The 20,519-nt window shown below is 33.0% G+C and overlaps 1 protein-coding gene across 1 annotated transcript in view; it reads left to right on the top strand.

Moving 5' to 3' along the window:
- The window catches only part of LOC118186978 (pancreatic triacylglycerol lipase-like), a 29,677-nt gene that overhangs the window by 712 nt on the left and 8,446 nt on the right, over positions 1-20,519 (top strand). The window contains exons 2-5 of the mRNA XM_035357143.2: positions 8,199-8,503; positions 12,857-13,003; positions 16,011-16,134; positions 17,340-17,456. Coding sequence (XP_035213034.1) covers positions 8,199-8,503; positions 12,857-13,003; positions 16,011-16,134; positions 17,340-17,456 — 693 coding nt within the window. The remainder of the gene's footprint in view (positions 1-8,198; positions 8,504-12,856; positions 13,004-16,010; positions 16,135-17,339; positions 17,457-20,519) is intronic.

Below are 20,519 nucleotides of genomic sequence, written 5' to 3'. Positions count from 1 at the left end.
TGGACCTCTCAAATACGCGTGGAGTAGGCTGCTAGTTACAATACGAAGGCATGCAGAAAGGAGGGAGAAAATACCTTATACAATGCTCCTCTTAAAGGACGACTGGAGATTAGGGGACCTAATTTCCAAACCCTGGTGGTGACGAATTATCGTCCACCACCTTTCAGTTCGTTGTAAAATATGAGGTTATTTTGATGATCTAGACCAGGGTTTCTTAAACGTTTTTTCAGTCGCGACCCCTTTTTATCACTGAGATTTTTTTCGCAACCACAGGACCCCCATAATATTTACTAAAATTTTGTGGGACCCCCCCATAACTATTGCAGTTTTAGGTGATTAACTTTAATTTCTAATTTTAAGACATAGAACAATGTGAAAATTTCAAATCACAGACGAAATGACAGCGTCACGAGCAAGTAAAATGAACGTTTATATTTTTTTGTCTGTACTGTCTTATCTTTATCTATTTTCAGATACATTGTGTAAATATATTTGGTAATTATAAAATTATTATAATAAGTTGAAGAAATGTCAATACTGCTAAAATTTTTGGCGACTCCCTGCTGCAGGTCCCGCTACCCATAGTTTAAGAGACCCTGATCTAGACATGAAAAATGAGTAGTGCTTTCCCGAGATTAGATCCCTGGATTTCGAGGTGATTCCTCTTACACCACGAACACATGCAGAAAGTAGGGAGAAAATACGTTAGTTGGAAAAATGCTGTTGAACACGGATTTTTCAGAATCAATAAATTTCCCACGATGACAGTATAACTTCACAGTTCTTTCCTTTACTCATCTACCCTGTAAATTGAATGAAATTACCTGTTACATAACTTCTTTGATACATCAAATCTTTCAATACCCGAAATGAGTGGAATAGGAACAGGTTCGTACAACAGATATATCTGATTTCGGTATTTTGAAGGGCCCACCAGCAGCCGAGCGGTAAAGACGCTGAACACTGGTAGTTCGGTCCGAGGTTCAAATCCCGCGAACGGGCTGGCTGCATGGGCGTTTTCGTGGTTTTCCCCATGTGTAACGTGTATACGAGCCAGTTTCCCTTAGAAAGCCCTCCACGAAGGCATCCCTCCCTTTAGGCAGATAGCCCTCGTGTGCTTTGCCATAAATGAATAATCCAATCCAATCCGTATTTTGAATAATGGCTGATTTAATTGAATAGCTGATTTAATTGAATTTAATAATGGCTGATTTAATTGAATGAAAACTACTCTTCATAAATGTTGCATTATTTGTTGTAGTAGTTTTCATTTAATTAAATGTAATTCATGTTCAATAATTATAATTTATTTCAATAATTTATTTGCATTTACGGATAAATATAATTTATAACAATATCATTGTTAGAAATGTATTTTCAAGTGTTTACAATTTATATTCATACGCATTATAACAATTATTACATATTATAGTTACATATTTGTGATATACTAGCCGCTATGCGGCCAGCCTTTGTCTGGCTTTTAAATGCACTAGAAAACAAACGTCCTCTCGAAAAATCTCCTATCGACAAACGTCCTTTCGTCAGATCTCCTCTCGACAAACGTCCAGTGTCCAAGAGAAATAATAAATTACAGAATCAAATGATTTCGCTTTAACAGGTAATCATTGGATATTGCTTAGTTATTTAACTAACTAAAAACAACTAAACTCAGTGACGTAACAGCCCTAACGGGACAATGCCCGCAGTGCCTCGAAATCTGTTTTCTTGACTGTGGGCCCCGGGGTGCGAAGCATATGCTCTGAACAAGTGGTCAGGTTGTCGCAGGACCCCCGATGTTTAGTACCCAAGCGAATGTTATACTCATTTTATTGACCCAAAGAATGGAAATCAAGGGATTAAAGGATGAGCCGACTTTGCCCAGCTCGGGGATCGAACCCCGGACCTGTGGTGCTGCTGCGCGATGCGCTAGCCACTGCACCACAAGGCCTCTTGCAGTTATTTAGATAGTTATATTCGTCATGCATAGATAAATATTCTTCATGCATGTCATGAGATAATTAAGCGTGCTGCATAATAATGTATAATAATCACATCACAAAAGCAGTTGTAAAATACATTACAAAATTCTCTGCAACATTTTTAAAGTAACAAACGTTTCAAAGGATGAAATAGTTAAAATATTATGTTAAGCTAGATTAATTATTATATCATCAAGCAAATGATGAGTAAATGCTTAAATTTAACTGTGTCCTTTTACGTTTGCTGAATATCAGTAACTGTATCAGGACTACTGTTCTTTCTAACTGACTTGAGAAACATCACAGAAATCCTGAGAGGGAACAGGAAGCTTACTTCAGCTATGTTCGTGTGAGCGTGGAATAGCCAAACAAGTTAAGAAGGGTTAACTTTACCCTTTATTTCTCACAGCGTACAGGTGTTCCCACACTTTCGGGATTCAGACACCAACACTTTTGGTTTAAAACGCAAAAAATAATAAATATTCACTTAATAACTAACTTAACTAAATAGGAATTAAACTTACGCGAAGACTGGCCTTTTGACACCGCGTTTGTAGTGAGCTAGAGGCAAATACTACAATAAGCCTATTATATCACCAGGAACTAAGTCCTGGCCTAAAGGCAGACACGAACTGACTAATACGCGAGTAGCAGGAAGGCTCTCTTTCTCTTGGCTAAAAGCCACTTTTTAAATACCTTTGACAGTTTGCAAACTCATTAGTATAAAAGTCCCACTCGCGCTTATTCTGGCCGGAAATGTAAAATAAGAGAGGACAGCAAAGTTTAAAATAAAATAAACGTTAGTAAAACTTAAAGGTCTTATTACTATGTCAAAACAGATACAGAAGTTCATAATTTTTTAGATTATAGAAAAAAGCTTTTAGAGGACCAAACATTTTCACCTTGCAAAATCAATGCAGTTATCATGGAATAAGTACATTGTAAGCGAAACATGTGCTGAAAAATGGGAAAGAAATTTTATAGTTATATGTTCGACTGAAAAATTTATTGACTGTGAAGGCAAGCCTCCACATGAGATGCTAACTGCAACCGGCACTGACCACGAGGCGAGTTTCAAGGACGAAACCGGTTTCTCGCCTTCTTCTGCTGCTGGAGTACGTCGAGGTAGGACGCCCTTTTTGGGCTGTGCTGGCCGAGTCCTCACTTTCCGAGATTTCTTTTTTCCTGGCTGCGTGAGTTAGCCATTTTTCATCTTTGGAGTCCCATCGAATTAAATCCATATTAAAAGAATTCTTTTGGTTAATTGCCTGAAAGGCACCGTGTCAAGAGCAATCCTCTGATAATGTTTTTTGCGGAAAATATTTTGCGCAGAATTTCATCGGACTCTTGTTCGTTCCAAGAAGTTACACAGATACGTGCTAATTCCTGAGGTTTAAGTTTCCGAACTGTAATTGCATTTGAATTAATTTCATCAAAAATGTAAGCAACTTTAATGTAGCTAACTCTACTGAAATGTGCTATTCATGTAAGGACAGTATTTTCGCAGATGAATTAGGATTCTTCTGGACTTCGTCTGTTACTCACGAGCAGCTTTATGTGCGCCTGGTATTAGATGTTTTATGTCTGGCAATGTGATATTTTTTGATATATATCTTTTACAGTCTGGCTAACTAATAAATTGTGAATTGTTTCAACGAGTCAATGTCGTCATTTTGGGGTAAGTTGAATTTTATTTTTTACTTCCTAGTTCACACATCTTACCCTTAGTTCTTTCCAAGCATATTACAGGTTATTGCGGCACAATAGCAACAAACAAATATAACATTTATTAAACAAAAAAGAATATAACATTGGCCACAGAAGCTTCAGATTAAAACGCATTTTAACGATCGAGGTCAGCATCTTCTTTCTCTTCTTTTCCCGCACTATGAAACATTTGTTATTAATTATTCCTGAGATTAAAAAAATATTGCTTCGATATAAATGTGATACTAATAAATAAATATAAAATGAATTTAGTTACTATAGTTTCTGAGGTATAACAGAAGTCTTGAACATAGCTGTATGAATAGCTTTCTGTTTTCAGTATCTAGCAAGCATGTGGACTTTGCTTGTGTTTCCGCATTTGCCTAAAAGCGGATGCGAAAAATGTCATCCAGTGTGAAGTCCTAATGCAAAGTAACAGTCATAAAAGCCTATTAGAGGTTATTGTAGATCAGGGATTTTCAGTGGGTGCGTATTGAATCTGGGGGTCAATGAAAGTTTAAAGAAGTCAGTGGTAATCAAGGGCGCGGCCGATAACCGAATATACATCGGCAATTGATTAGTAAGCACAAATTCTCATTGATATAAAACTAATAATGCATTTTTATTGAAATAACGCTATATAATGTAGTAAAATGAAATCGTATAAAACAAATATAAGGTAAGAAAGATACTTAAAGTTATTTAATATATCTAAAAACTGAATTACATTTTTTTTTTAAATAAACAATTTTTCGAACCTCATTATTGACTTTTTCCTCTCCTTAGGTAGTGGAAACAGGCTTTAGTCAAGCCAATAATTTATTACAAGAAACAAGGAACCGGATGAATATTTTTAACGAGGGGATTTAAGAATTAATTTAGGTTAAATTGTGCCAAATATTAAAAAACAATATATCACGCGCAGACATGACTTGAATTTTTTGCAGTAAAAATTTGTGGCTGCATGAAAACATCTTTACATTTGTAAAATGAATAATAATAATAATAATAATAATAATAATACAAGATAAATTCTAATGAACCATTTTTTTTCAAAACTTTCATTCTCAGTTTTAGTCTAATTGTTATCTTTAAACCACTTGTATATTAACTAACTAACTAACTAATTATAGGCTTCCCTGCTCTGTGCGTGAATTAACCGCACTATTGCCCCTCCGGGAAAGCAGCGCACCACCTGGAATCCTCCAGGCGACACTGTCGTTAATTTGCTACCTAAACCTACCAGTCGTTCGGGCTGCTCGTTGCAGCGGGACATTACCCAGAGAACCCGGGGACACTACCCCCTCGGGCTACTAGAACCACGCCGTGCTAGGACGTGCAAGACACCGAGGCCGGCCAATAAGTGACCTTTCCCAGGGCCTTCAGAGCCACCAAGTTCATAAATTTTATACCTCCGTGGCCGAGACTGCGTAGGTATAGATCCTAGCCAGTAGCTTCGCAGAGTTCTCTACGTCAACCCCCGGGTGGGATGTTGTATATTACAGAGAAAAATGTAAGGGGGTTTGATGAAAAAGACCATTTTTTAAAAGACGTCGATGCAAGTAAAAGTCTGCTGCAGATCTTTTAGAAAATCTGGATCAGTGTTTGTAACAAATCTTTAGTGTGCAGCAATGTTCTGTTTGCATCTGTTAGCAAAATTATGATGATGCCAAAATAGTTAACTGAAAAGGTTAGCATTCTTAGTTTTGTTCTGTATATTACTGTTAATTGTATTAAATAATTATCACATCTAGCGACAGTCCCTGCTAGACGTGACGTTTCTGTGAAACAAGATTCTGGTAGCCCTGGTTTAAACGGGAGGATTCCTAGAAGAAAAAGCTCCGCTGGAAGCGAAGTCCCGCATAGCTACGGAAACCATGTCCAGGCTACGCCGGATATTTTGAAACTTCGCCGAAAATGTACCCTCTGCAGCTCTGCACCGCGTAGAGATCAACCAATCAGACGAAAGTTCTGCTGCTTCGGAAGAATTACGCGATCCCAATCTGAGAGATAATCGATTACTGTTTGGCGTTCAAGTCTTTGTAGTAAGTGAAAATGGTAACCTAGCTACGTGGGTTCTAAGATTACTCTTTAAGATAAGTTCTAAATTACTCTTTCGACTTCCAAACCTGCATAGCAGAAAAGCATGTGTGATAGGGACTTAAGAGATGAGCTCGCCGCCCAAACGGTGTACTGGTTAGAGTCGCTGACTGCTGTGCCGAAGAGCTGGGTTTGAATCCCGGAGAAGGCATGGATGTTTGCAAATGTATAATGCCGAAGCGGCAAGGCGACATTCTAAATATGCGGCGAGCCGAAAGTCCTCTCGTGTGGTTTGGTGGAAGTAGGAGACGGATGGGAGACCACTCGGACCCGTTCTCCCGGGGTGTTTTCCATCAAAATTGGGGGGGAGGGCGGAATTGAGTTAAGTCACAGTCACTTGTTAGGAGCTCAAGGTTGTTGCCAATGGCAGGCGTAATCTTGCCACGGGGAATTTCGTGGGCTTGGGCTGACTACGTCAGACAAGTGAGCATAAGCAACAAAAACAACGACAAGGATGGGCCAGTTTTCTCTAATGTCAGTTTTCTCTAAGTCTGTATTGAGCATTGCATACAAACCGATGCATTGTTGAAGTTTTTGATTAGCATTGTTGAAGTTTTTGATAAGCATTGTTGAAGTTTTTGATAAGCATTGTTGAAGTTTTTGATTAGCATTGTTGAAGTCTGCATGCAGTATTTTTCATGGCAGATATTTAAAATTATACACGGTGATTCTAAATTGTTTTTACAAATTAAGAGGGGTGATAGTAATCATCCAGATAAGCAATAGTTACCATAGAACATAGGGTCAGATTCCACTTTGGGAGGCAGAAAAGAGGAATGTTAGAATACCAACTTGAACTTAAATAGTGTTGGGAGAGCGAATGAACGAGACCAAAGGTTGCACAATCAGTTTAGTGAAAAACTCACAGAGTTTGCATAAAACGGATAAAATCGAAAACATAGCGTTGAGCGTTAATTCGAGCTATGACTTTAAAGACAAACACTCAAATGCACATCTTTGGTTGGCAAAGACTCAGCTTCGCAAACGATTGCAACAAAGTTAATTATCTAATCAAGGACTGAATATTTTCAACCACCTCCAACTTCGGCTGTATGCCGAGATTAACATGAAAAGTTCGTGTTGTGTTCCGGCTGTCAGAAATTCGTATCCCATAAAATTTTCTTCATGTAAAATGAGCTCAGCACAGTAAGTCCAGGAGGACAGGATAGAAGATGGCGAAGGGACTGCTACCTTGATACCTATTTTTTCCCCAACAGATAATTTCTCTCTAGTAATTTAGATAAATAATTTGTTGTAATCGTTTTCGAGGTTGAGAGCTTGCCAACCAAAGATGTGCATTTGAGTATTTGCCAACAAAGTCTGAGCTCGAATTAACGCTTGAACGCCAAGTTTTCGGTTTTATCCATTTTGTGCACTCTCTGTGAGTTTTTCTCTAAACTGATTGTGCAACTTTTGGTCTCGTTCATTCGCTCTCCCAACACTGTTGTAAGTTCAGGTTGGAATTCTAATATTCCTGTTTTTTTGCCTCTCAGAGCAGAATGCGACCCTATGTTCTATGGTAATTATTGCTCATCTGGATGAGTACTATCAGCCCTCTTTGTAAAAACAATTTAGAATCACTCTCTATATCATTATATATTCAGTAGTTAGTGATAGTCATCAATTCTGTGTCATCAATGTTTCTGTGACTCCTTCTCCTTTATTTTCTTCTTTCTAGGTATTTCTTTCTCCTGATGAGGAGGGACCTTTAGCTGCCCTCGAAATCGATTGAGTGTTTCATTATACCTACGCTAAATACAAGGTTGTTTTTACGATTCTGATAGTCATCAATAGTTTGGTACGAATTTTCTGATGATCATGATTATATTTTATACATTATTCTCTTTCTTTTTTCAAAAAGAGATCCGAAATTTAGCTGTATCTTTGACAATTTTAAAATATTTCAATCTGAAACCTTGCTCGGTGATCTAATAATGGATTATTAATTCTGGATCTAATTGAAGGATTTCAGTTTTGTCGAACATTGTTGCTATTGATTTTTCCTTTGCAATATTGGTTAAGTTAGAGCAATCGATGAATGTCCATGGACTCTGTCAACTCTCTTCTGAAGGCATTTCATGGAAGAGTTTCAATTGCCAACCTAATTTTGCACAGATGTATTTGTTCAAACTTCTTAAGCCATTGGATTGTTGTGTGAGCTACAGTGTTGGGGGTCTAGTTACTGAAGAAAGCCAACCCAGTCATTAATTGGCTACTGTCCTATGACTAATAATTTATAGTGAAGAGAATAGCTAATTTCACATAGTGAATAAAATTCTGACGTTCTTTTTTTTTTACATGCAAAAGAAGATTCTCTAAAGACTTACCTTTTAAATATCTTAGTTAATTTTATTTACTTTGACAATATTTCACAACACTATTTGTTGACAATGATGTATATTCATTTAGCTATTCCTAGAACACATGAAGAATCCGAACGAAAAGAGGTATGCATGGGTGAGCTGGGATGTTTTGACACAGGATATCCATTCGATTCACCAGGTACTGAAAGAATCCTCAATCTTGCACCAGATCCGAGAGAAGAGATTGGTACAGAATTCCGATTTTTCAGTCCAAAAAATAAAGATATTCCGCAGTATGTTACTAACATGAACTTCTCTTCATGGGACGTAAAAGACAGTGGATTTTTCCGTGGCTGGATTACGTATTTTATTTTGCATGGATTTATGGGTGGCAACAAAGAATGGCCTTTAGTAAGTATGCATTAAATTATAACTAACAATGAATTGGTTCATATTTTCTTTATTCTAACAGTATTTATTTTTATTTCAAACTAATCATGTAAAATAAAAAATAATTTAGTAAAAAATACATCAACTAAACAACAACAACAACAAAAAAAAAAAAAAAAAAAAAAAAAAAAAAAAAAAAAAGAGAGAGAGAGAGAGAAAAGGTTTATATAACATTATCGTTCAAAAAAAGCTTCTTTTTCCTCTTTTTTTTTTTTTTTTTTTTTTTTTTTTTTTTTTTTTTTTGTAAAAGCAATATAAGACATTGGCAACAAGCCTATATCTTATACTGCTAGTTCATATGCTTCTAATCTTTGTAGCGTATATGTTTAAAATTTTGGTTTGATCTTCAGAAAATGTAAATGAATTTTGGTAAAGCAATGATGCAAATTTACTCAATGGATGATGGCTGTAAGAAAGAAAATGATATAATGTGTTCGAAATTCAATGTTTATTTTTAATTATGCATTTTATTATAGCAAAAACAATTAATAAAATAAATTGTGTTGTAATTGCTACCTTGGAGACGTTTTTATAAAACTTTTGCGAGTAAGTTTCATGTCTCTAAAAATATCTCAATTATTCACTTTTTTCCTCATTATTTGTACACATCATGACACACACCTTCATGATGACGACATCTTCATGACTACAAAAGACACACATCTATATGACACACATCTTCATGACTGCAAAAGTTGCATGCTGTTCAACAGTGCAACCTGTAGTAGTATTCTTAAATCGGAAATAATTTCCAACAGGAAAGTTTTATATTGAGTTACTGCAAATTTGATACTTACAAACGGAGAACAACGTTTAAAAACAAATAATAATAATATTAATAATTATGAATGTTGATCATAGTAGCGCTAATAATCTAATGCATTTTTTGGGGCAATTGAAAAAGGAGAGATTTGTATTTTCTAACTCCTTTAATTGAAAACTTTAGAAACAGCATATTCTGGACAAACTACTCAAGTGACTTAAATGCATAGTAAAAAGAAATAAAATTTTGAATGAGATGCTAGGGGCTTATATTGTAAATTTATTCTAAGACAATTTATTTTCGTATTTCAAAGCAGCTTACGGGAAATAACCAACAAAGTTATTAAGTTCACACTCTCTAAATTAAAATTTAAAAAAGAACCTTCTAAGGCTCCAATTGCGACATAATAAAAAATTCCGCAGTAAATATTTTATTACTTTTAATATATCAACAAAGAAAATTTGACTACAATTATTTAAAAATTTCAAAAAATTAATTTCCAAAGCATTTTGCATCAGAAAAAAAAAAAAAAAAAAAAAAAAGATTAAATATTTTTAGTTATTCAAGTATTTGTATAAAAATTTGGAAAAAAAAAAAAAAAAAATCTAAGAACCAAAGTATTCACTGTTTTCTGGATTATAAGATATGTGGAATTACACATTCCCTGTTAACCTACGTGTGCGAAAAATATAATTTAATGCGGAAATAAATAACTGTAGCTGTAGGATACAGTTAATAATGAAAGGAAACATGTTAAATCTTTTTATTCTCAACTAATCCCTTATCATTCAACTGATGGCGCCATCTATGAACACTAAGAAGAGTTAATAGGTTTCTCTACCAATTTACTGCCAAAAAGTTGTTTCATACTACGGTTTGAAAAACATACTAGTTTCTTTACAAGTTCCTAAATACTTCACATTAAAAAAATTAATCCATTTACATGTGACAAACCGTCATAATATGTAAATAAAAACATATGAAATGGTTACTTTATCTAATTTTAAAATCACACTTTTGATCAATGATCTTAATTTGAGACGAATTATTTCATCTCAAGAAACTAAGTCGTTCAAACACGTTTCAAGTAGCAGCTGTAAATATGAAATCCCAAACATTTATTAAAGAAAGGAAATATTCAATAAATGTACTTTTAAATAAACGTAGAAAGCATTTAAACAATCATAAGTAGCTACAGATATTAAATTTAAACAAAAACCGATGATTAAAAAATGAAATATAAAACTAAGGCTAATTAAACTTAGCCTAATAAGCAATTAAATGTACGTTATTAACATAATTTTCTTTTACTGATGCTAATTGCCCCAAATTTCAAACAGATTTTAAGTGATATTTTAACAAGTCTCCAAGAAGCAAAAAAGCGTAATTAGAGGACTCGGTGCCTTTTGAATGATTTTTTTTTAATTTAAGAAATTTAATCTACTTTTTATGAAAAATATTAAGTGGTTTTTATGAGACAAAATGATTTTAAGCTGAAAAAAATTTTTTGCTAGTAATATTCAACAATTAAAAATTCTTTTTTCTTCCACAATTTTCAATACTTTTCCTTCAAATTTTTTTATTGCATTTATAATAGTGTTCTTAATAACTTTACGGATCGATTTTGCAATTGATGAACTAGTTTCTGAGAAAATAAAAAGCACATTTTTATATAAAATCTTAAAAAAAAAAATATGATTTCAATTGCATTTTCACTTCTAATAATTTTTCTTTTCACTATTTTTCCAAACCCATCCTTGATTCTGTTAAGCATATAATTTTAAATATATGCTTAACAGAATTAAGGATGGGTTTAGCAGCAAATTTATTAAATAATTTGGTCCGTATCTGTATAAGTTCTAGGACTTTAAGTAAAAAGATATATTAAAAAATTGCAACCTGAGAAAACGCAGTTCACAGAATGTACACTGTCTAAATAGTCATTAAATCATTTCAAAATTCTTAAAAATGTTATTACTGAATTTCAATATATATATATATGTATATAATAAAAGCTCAATTGATTAATATGAACGTAAATTACAAGCTTTTGTTTAAAACTTTATCTGGCTAGAAATATTGCAAAAAAATCATAAAATGCAAGTAGAAATTTTCTTTACCTGTTTTCGTTTTTTAAAACAACCTCAAAACAATTTTAATGTATGAATTAATTATAATTTATTTTCTAAAACGCTTATAATCAATATTAATATTATTAATTTGTCGTTTTATTCATTTTTTTAAAAAGCAAAATTGGAGATTTTAAGACATAAAACATTTTATTTAAAACCACTCAGCAGCATATGTGATTTCTTCTCTTGTTCTAGCCATTTGTTCTCATATATAAATTGCATTTTTAATTAATTTATGTGCATTTTAATTAATTAAAGAGTTTAATGTTTGTTTCTGCATTTTTTCAATAATGCTACGGTGAAAAACTTGATCACTTTCATTACACCCCCTCTTTCTATTCGTATCTAATCACAGATAATTTCAATTTTTGAATAAGCTTAGCAAAGCTGACTGATAATACTGTAAGTATTTGCTGAGATCAATATGAATATATAAACTTGCCAGTTTTAAGGTGAAATTTTTTTTTCCAACTTCAATTTGTATTTAAATAAATCAGTTTATACACATAAACAGAGTTTTTTGATAGTCGAAGTCATATTTAATTACACTCCTTTCCATTTACGCTGATTTTTAGTAAGTTACTAAAAAAATTAAAAAGTAAAAAAAAAAAAAATAAATAAAAAAAAAAAAAAAAAAAAAATAACACTGAGGGGGTGTGGCGTTTAAAGGGGTGTGAAAATTTTTAAAAACCTTTTTATAGCCTTTATTATCGTCAGATCATTTCGAAATTTCTCTTCAGTGTAGTAAGTGTATTAAGGTACTTTTCCAGCAAAAAATTGAAAAATCGGTAATTTTATAGATTTTTGGGGTACCGAGTCCCCTTAAGTTTTAACTTTTGCAATTTAATTTTCAGATGAAAAACGTTTAGATATCTAAAAGTCAGACATTTTCTAAATAACTCCTCATATAGAAATAATGTAGCTTAAGAACGTTTTAATAATTTTACAAATAAAAATTATGATACAATTTGTAGTACAGCAACTAAGAAGCCTCATATTTTGTTATATGATGTTTAGCGCTGAAAACGCGTACATTCTACTTCAATTAGTTATAGATACAATCATCAGGATATTTTTTATGTGTAAGATGATTTGATTTCTTCAAGTTTTTATCTTTAGAATAATTAAATTCCTTTTATTCACTGGTAGATACATATGAAAACTGTTTATTGAGTTACATTATTTTAGACCAGCGCACGCATCATTACATAAAAAGTTAACTCTTTTATTAATAAAATTATACAAGTATAATTAATTACCTGTATATTGATAGCCGTCTGTATATAATGGCTAATAAACTATTTGCTAACTTAGTTCTCTAATTAAATCCTCAAATTTCTTTACTACTTTCAATCAGTTTAACACTTTTACGAATGATTATGTAGATATTAACAATCAGATTTACACTTTATTTCACAGACGATAAAGAATGCTCTTTTAAATAAAGAAAGTTGTAATGTGATCATCGTTGATTGGACAAATGGCCATGGACCATTGTACGAGCAGGCTGTTTCTAATATACGGGTGGTAGGAGCTGAAGTAGGACTTTTCATTCAACGCATGATGGTATGGTACTAATTAGTATTAAGTAACGTTACCCGTGTCATTTTTCAAATGAGAAAACTGTGTCGTTTTTTCGTATATATTCATTACTTATAGAATTTAATGACAATATTTATGTAAAGAAAATTCATATACGTTTACGTAACTTGCTTATTTCATTTAGCATAGAAACACAGTGTCCCAATTGGCTCCCATAATTTCGAAACTGTTGCTAGTATTTAAATATATCAAACATGGGATCGAAATGATGCATACACATGATAGCGACCATTCTCTAAGTTTTTGTTAAACTATTTGCACATTGAAATATGTGCTGTTTTGGTAGTATGCATGTAAAGTCAAATAAATAGATATGTCATGAAGCAATAGCAATTAATAAATATGTCTCAAAAGCCTGTAAGGGGTTGGAAGAGATATTAATATGCCAATTTTCAGGTTCTCTAGTACACATAAAAGTATTTAATACACATAAAAGTATTTGCTGAGACTTTTATGTGTATTAAATACCTTTACGTCCTAAATACACATGAAAATATTTAGGCTGTCACTTGAATAGCTGAGTATCTGTCCTCTGCAGAAAAAATCAAGTGGGATACGATCTAGAGACCACAGTGCGAAGATTGCAGTCATCTAAACACCATCGTTCATCCGCAATAAAAAAAAAAAAAAAAAAAAAAAAAACTGCCAATATTTGTGCAAGTTAATTATTCAACGTCGCTTTTAATAGGAATCTAAATGAGGCCCGTATTTTCTGAACGTTTTAAAACATCTAAGCATGACACATATTGCCATTTCGATATCTTTAACGTTCTTCAAGTCTAAGTACTAAATCCAGTTCATACACTTCCCTACATAATATTTTAAACTAACAGTTATATTCAAAAATTAAAGTCGGCAGTTTCTGGTATCATAGCTCTGATTAATAAATAAAACAATTGTTTTCTTAACCGACAAAGACACAAATTAAATTTTAAAATTTAAAATTACAAAAACTATCAAAGTAATTTATATCTCTATCAGTCCACTCTTTACAGGTATTACAGGAAGTAAGCAGTGCCCCAAAATGTAAAGTTATAGCATCAAAAAGAGACAAATTAAAAAAAAAAAAAAAAAAAAAATTGCGAAATAGTAGACAAATTTAAAGAAACATTTCGAGTAGACAGAATCCAGAAACAAAACTTCCAAAAATAGTAATCCAATGCTTGAAAAATTTAAATTAAATCAAAAAATTGGATATAACAAAGCTACATGAAAATGTTGAAAATAAACAGGCAGGGTTAAAAAAATAATAGCTGAAATCATAAACAAGCAAAAAAGCTTGAAAATTCGATAAAAAGGTATTTTAATATAAGTGGACCAAATCCAAAAACGTATAAAACAGAAGTAACGCAACATATGCGAAAATAAAAATTAAATGACAATTTAAAGCTGAAAAATATAAAATAAAAATAAAATTTTCAGTTTCTGTTATATTATGACAATTTTTTTTTTAATTTAAAAAGACGACTATTAAAAGAAAGTTAAGCCGAAAAATTAAAAATACAAGAGCACTTGCATTTAGCATTTAATAAATAAATATCTCTTTTTGATTTCGAGAAAGTTCCAGAAAATTCTCGCGCGCGATTTAAAATCTTATAAAAAGGAGGAAAACCTCTCAGTTCTTTTATGGACATGATTCGTGTACCTGGATCTTCAAAGCTCTGATTATTTATTGCTAGTGTAAAATGTTTTTCACCATTTGCTACTTCGCTCAAATACCGCAATCCCTATGTGTACATAGTGTATAGTTTCAGTAACTCATGTGCCTCAGTGTTGTACAAGAACTTTATTAGTGTTTAATTTCTCAGAGCAAGACTTCACTGAATTGTGATATCTACTATTTCAAGATGCATTGGCTGTGGACAGTTCAAGGGAGGGTGACACCCACGTGACTACCACTGTAAAATCTGTGTTTTACAGCAAGGATGAATTTGAATATTTTGTTTAGCTAATCTGTTGCACTTAGTTGTGCCATTTGTCTTCATTTAGATCGCGATATTAGTTTAATTATTCCAATCTGGATAACCTGTTTCAAAACTTGATAATTATTAATATATCCAATATTTCTCATTGCACGCGTAAGCTGCTTTGCTCGGAGTCTGAACTTGGGTGGGTGACCACTCACGTGACAGGCTCCTGCCAATCATCTCCCTCCACTCCACCTACATTTCACTTGATTTGACTAGTTTCGTCTAGTTGGCGCGGCGTAAATCGCCTTAATTAAAAACTTAAGTACCAACGCCTTAAGGCAATTTACCAACAGAGACGGTTAAAGTAGCGGTTGGCTACTAATTGCCGCCTAGCCATTGACTCGATTTCGATTTCAGTTCTTTGTTATTTTAGTTAGTTAGTTAGTTTGATGTTGTTTTAAGAGTTTGTTTAGAAAATTGCTCTTGTTGACTGTAGCGAATTCGCGGATTAGCTTTCTTTAGCTGTTTTGAATTAAGTTCTGTTGAACGATTGAGTAGTTAAAGGATAACTACTGTGAGATACTGTAATACTGTACGAATATCTGAGAAAATTGAATTATTCTGTTTTATTTATTTGTGGTATTAATAAATCTTATTCATATTTCATCGGACTTGTGCATTCAATTCCAAACGAACCCGTTCCGCACGCAACAATATTGTCTGTATTCTGTTTTGCTCTTATCATTATATGATACGAGAATGCGTTTACGTATTCTAGTACAATTATAGTTGAGGCATGCTTATCATTTTTATCGTTTTTATCTTAAGACTGACCTACAGTTTATCAGTTTTTTAGGCCTCATTTTAATTAATTTCTGATTAGTAAATAAATTTTAAATTATTTTATTGCTTGACTTATTTTTCGCTGATTTGCGAAAGCGTTCATATCTTTTATTACAAAATTTTCTCTGCAATTTATTAATACTTTTTTTCGTAATTTTAAAAAATAATGAGGGTTAGGTTACAGAAGTGTGCATCTTAATATTTTGTCAATGTTTCAGAATGTCTCAAACTTGTATCCAGAATTCGTGCATATTATTGGCCACAGTCTTGGCGCCCACGCTTCAGGATATGCTGGCAAGTGGTTTAGGGATAAGGGTAATAAACTAGTTTCCAGAATAACAGGTAATGATTTCATTACAAGACTCATGTATGGCATAATATATAAAACTGTGTAGGTAATAATTAAATTTCAAGAAATGAATGTCCTTGCTTTTTTGACGTGTAGAAAAATAAAATTAATTTCTGCTAATATTTTGTAAAATCTTATCTATCTTGTTATGGGTAAAGCATTTTAAAGTTTTTCTTTTTAACATTTTAAGAAATATTCTGCTACCAAAAACATAAACGATAATTTTGCAATCATCACATTCTACCTCCTCTGCTTCGTTAAATATTATTAATTCGTTATTCTCGGAATTACAAGTTTTATTTTCAAATTAATTTCTCATTGAATAAGAAAATTCTTTGTTCAACTCTTAAAAGAAGTAAGAGTTCAAGGGAAATTCAAGTTTTATTCAATTGAAATTAAGATATTACTTGCCAGTATAGTTTAACATTGATCAGCCAAACTAAGACAGGATTAAAATTGTGCATTAAACAATGCGCACCCTTTACCAAGATAGAAGCAACAAATATATATAACTTCCAAAGTTAAACTTTGATGGCCTCTGAAAAACTCTTTTTATTTCATTGTCTAAAAATTCCCCCCAAATATTTTTTTTGGTGAGTTAAGTTTCCTTGAAGTCTTTCACAGCCACGAAAATGTACTTATCTGAGTTCGTGAGATTGATTATGATTCACTTCTTTCTTAACTTCTTAAAATTCTAATCTCGTAAATATTGTTGCTTTCCGTTTGCCCGATGGAAGCCTTATTTGTTAAGTCATTTCGCATATTTATTTAGTTTTCGACTTTTTTTTTTTTTTTTTTTTTTAAGTGGGATGTAGAATGCTTTCTTTTAATTTTTGAAAAGGAGAATTTTCCTGCCTGACTTCACGAAGTGTTTGATTATTTCAATAGATTACAAAAATAAAAAATAAACAAAGAAATAACATAAAACTACTGGAGAATAAAAAAATTAAAAAAATAAATAAAGCGGGCTATAAATAGCTCACGAAACAAATAATGTGAACATTATGGAAAATGTCATGCAGATATACACATATACCATAATAGCTATTTAGTTCTATAGGGAAATTATAGGGAAATTTCATAAAACAAGACTAAAAAAAAAAAAAAAAAAAAAAAAAAAAGAGTTTAGACTTTAGTTTTTAATTTTGTTCCAATTTTTGAGGCAGAACATAACATTTATGGGTATTTCTTTTGTAAGGCCTTGATCCAGCTGGCCCGTATTTTAATGGAGTTGATCCTGCTGTGAGGCTAGACAAAGGAGATGCTGATTTTGTTGACGTCATTCACACAAACGCAGCCTGGACTCGCTTCACAGGTATAGTTATAAACTGACCATTCGAATTGCTTTCTATAAATCAGTAGAAATCTCAAGAAAATGGAATATTAAATTGGTCTTTAAGGATAGTTACAGAACGAATGAAAATAAATGGTTATTTTAACAACATACGCTCAGAGACATTAATCGAATTTCAGATTAATAAACTGCGTTTGAGATTTTAGAAATAGTTTAAAAAATGAGCTCATGACGTCATAAAAAGCTCTGAGTAAATAAATTTATCTAATAAATTAAAAAAAAAAATTCTTGATTACAGGTTAATTTTAGTTCACAGTCAGAAACAGATGCATATAAAAATTACCTGATGGGTTCTTTCTTAACAAGTAAATCCATGCAGAGGAACAATTTTTAGATACTAAAAATGCTTTTATAGATAGCGCGTGCAGATATTTACAATCATTTGTTTTGCGATGTATGGGGGAAATCTTATGGTAAAACATAAACGTTTTTGGCATCAAATTGACAAACATTTTTAATGTGCTTTTATATAAATAATAAACTTCTCAGATAATGATAAATCAAGAAAGAAATTAATTGAAGTAAAAAAAAAAATTGTTGCCCTTTAAAATTACTAGACCATGAATGCGGTATGCAACAAACATCAAATTTCCATGATTGTATGCTGGGATTTGCAAATGATTAGCATGCTAGCGTATGTGCATAAAGCAGGTATGCATAACACAAGCACAAAGCAGGTATGTGTATCTACTAATTCAGAAATCAAACAACAAAAATCAGCGTTATATTTTCAAATTTTCACAAGACTTTCCATCAAATGAACATTTGCGTTCATTTGCAGGCTTTTGCAGGTGAGGATGGTGGTTCGGTAAAACCATCGAAATTAGTCCTGTGAAAGTTTGAAAATATAACGCTGATTTTTGTTGTTTGACTTCTGAATTAGTATTTGTTCGGCGTGTTACTCTGTCTTAATTATGTGTATCTACATTGTGTATAAATAGAGAAATTACACAGCAAGTTTCCCATTTGGAGATCGCAACTGAACGTTGGTGCGTTGCATAAAGGTCGTGTTAGGCCTCGTGTAAGAAAGAAAAACTCATGCTAGCAACTGTCGAAATTCGACCGCGGCAGGACTGGGACTATCAGGACTGCGGTTTGTCGGTACACTACTCTGTTGTTGATGTTTGTCGGAACTCCATGACTATCAGGCGAATATGAAATCGATGCGCTCTGGAGGGTAATGCTGAACATCATGAAGAATCTCAGCATACCCACACTATTAAAACCCGAGATGACAGGCATACTGTCCTTTGGCCTTGCGGTATCGTATATTCCGTCATGCATTCCCTCATGTATTCTTGGCGTTTGCTAGATGACATATTTGCTGGATGACATTTTCTTCTTCTTTCTGCACGTACAGTGCGACGACGTGTGCAGCACGAAATGGAATGTCAAGCAACCATTGTTGTGACTTCTCTTGACGCTGCAATAGAGACAGATGCACTTGACGAACAACTAGAAGACTGGACACACGAGTGGCACCACGTCATCTTTTCAGACGAATCCCTGTTCTGCTTTCAGCATCATGAAGGATGTATTCGTGTGTCGAGGTACCGAGGAGAACGAACGTTGCATTAATCGTCCCCATAAAGGCCTAGCACTTGGCGTGCTGGCTACCACTGGTAGACAGCAGCCTTGGTGGTAAGGGGTACTACTGGGCGTACAATCCGGTTACCTCTTGTTCGTAAATGGTAATATGGACAGCCGCCTTTACATTTCTGACGTGTGACTGTGGCCTCTCTTCAAAGTCTGCGTCAACAAGATAATGTATAATCTCTTTTTCATGTATTTCATTAAGATAATGCATGATTGGATATTGCCCATGCCGTCCTAATTTTCTGGATGCAAAGGGTGGATTTTATGGATACAAATACACGTTTTCCAGATTTCTCACTCATTCAAAACATCTGGTCATCGGTTACCGAGAGATTTACCAATCTAAAGTAACAAAGGTAAAAGTAGTAACAATCACTTTTCAGGCACTGTGATTGAGTTCAAGCAGCTTGGAATAAAGCTCCCGTATTTATATTCAATTCCGCTTGATGCTTAGACAGTTACAGCCGTTGTTGCTGCCAAAGGTAGCAGCTTGATGTATTAAATTCTAAACGCTGTCAACGCTATGTCCTCAAAAACATTTACAAACGTAATCATGTCTTCTTCTCGTTATACTGCATACATATAATAAATAAGATAGCATTGTTTGCTTTCCTTCCTGTTGTAGTTATTTTAATGGCCAGCAATGTAAAATGATTATAAAATTTATTACCTGAATTGTTTCATTAATTTCAAAGCAATGCTTAAATTTAAGCAAATTAGAAATTATTGTAGTTATTATTCATAATTTATTGGTAAGTTCATGAAAATATCTTATGTTTTCATAAAATGATTGATTAAATGATCATGAATTCGAGTAATTCGAAGACAAATGAACGAGCTTGAGAACAGAATAAATGGCTTATAACTATTGGAAGATTATAATTATATTGCAAATATATATAAAAGATATAATAAGAAGCCGGAAGTCTAAGGTTATCAAATCAAAATTGCATTATTATGCAAACATGTGTGATGCTATTATGTGATGCTTTGAAATTTTTTGAGGTTACTGGTAGCTGTAGAAACATCGCAGCAAAAAATAATTGAATAATTAAATACTAATAAGCAAAACCATTATTCGTTTCTCCGCAGTCCATTTGCAGATGATGCCTTCCAACTCAGGAAATAATATTTTGGGCAATATTTATTTCCTAAAACCGTGGATCCACTTATTCCGTGGGACCTCAGAGATTGCATTCTGATGTTGAGTAAAAAGCTCTGTCTTTTGTGCATTTGTACGGTTTGGGGATCAAAATGTTATTTTCTTTAAATACATTAATAATTCGAGTGTTAAATGAAGATTTATTGGACAACAAAAGCTAAAAATGATAGATTCTACAAACGCTAGCAAGCCGTAAGATTCAGAATACATCTCTTTATTTCACACGAATGCTTTAACTATGTCCATTAGAATACACGGTTACAAGA

The sequence above is a fragment of the Stegodyphus dumicola genome, chromosome 2 (assembly GCF_044657685.1).
Source record: "Stegodyphus dumicola isolate Sdum_Otavi_A_Nest chromosome 2, ASM4465768v1".
Classification (NCBI taxonomy): domain Eukaryota; kingdom Metazoa; phylum Arthropoda; class Arachnida; order Araneae; family Eresidae; genus Stegodyphus; species Stegodyphus dumicola.
The sequence above is the reverse complement of the archived record's forward strand: the minus strand, read 5'-3'. Positions and strand labels throughout refer to the sequence as shown.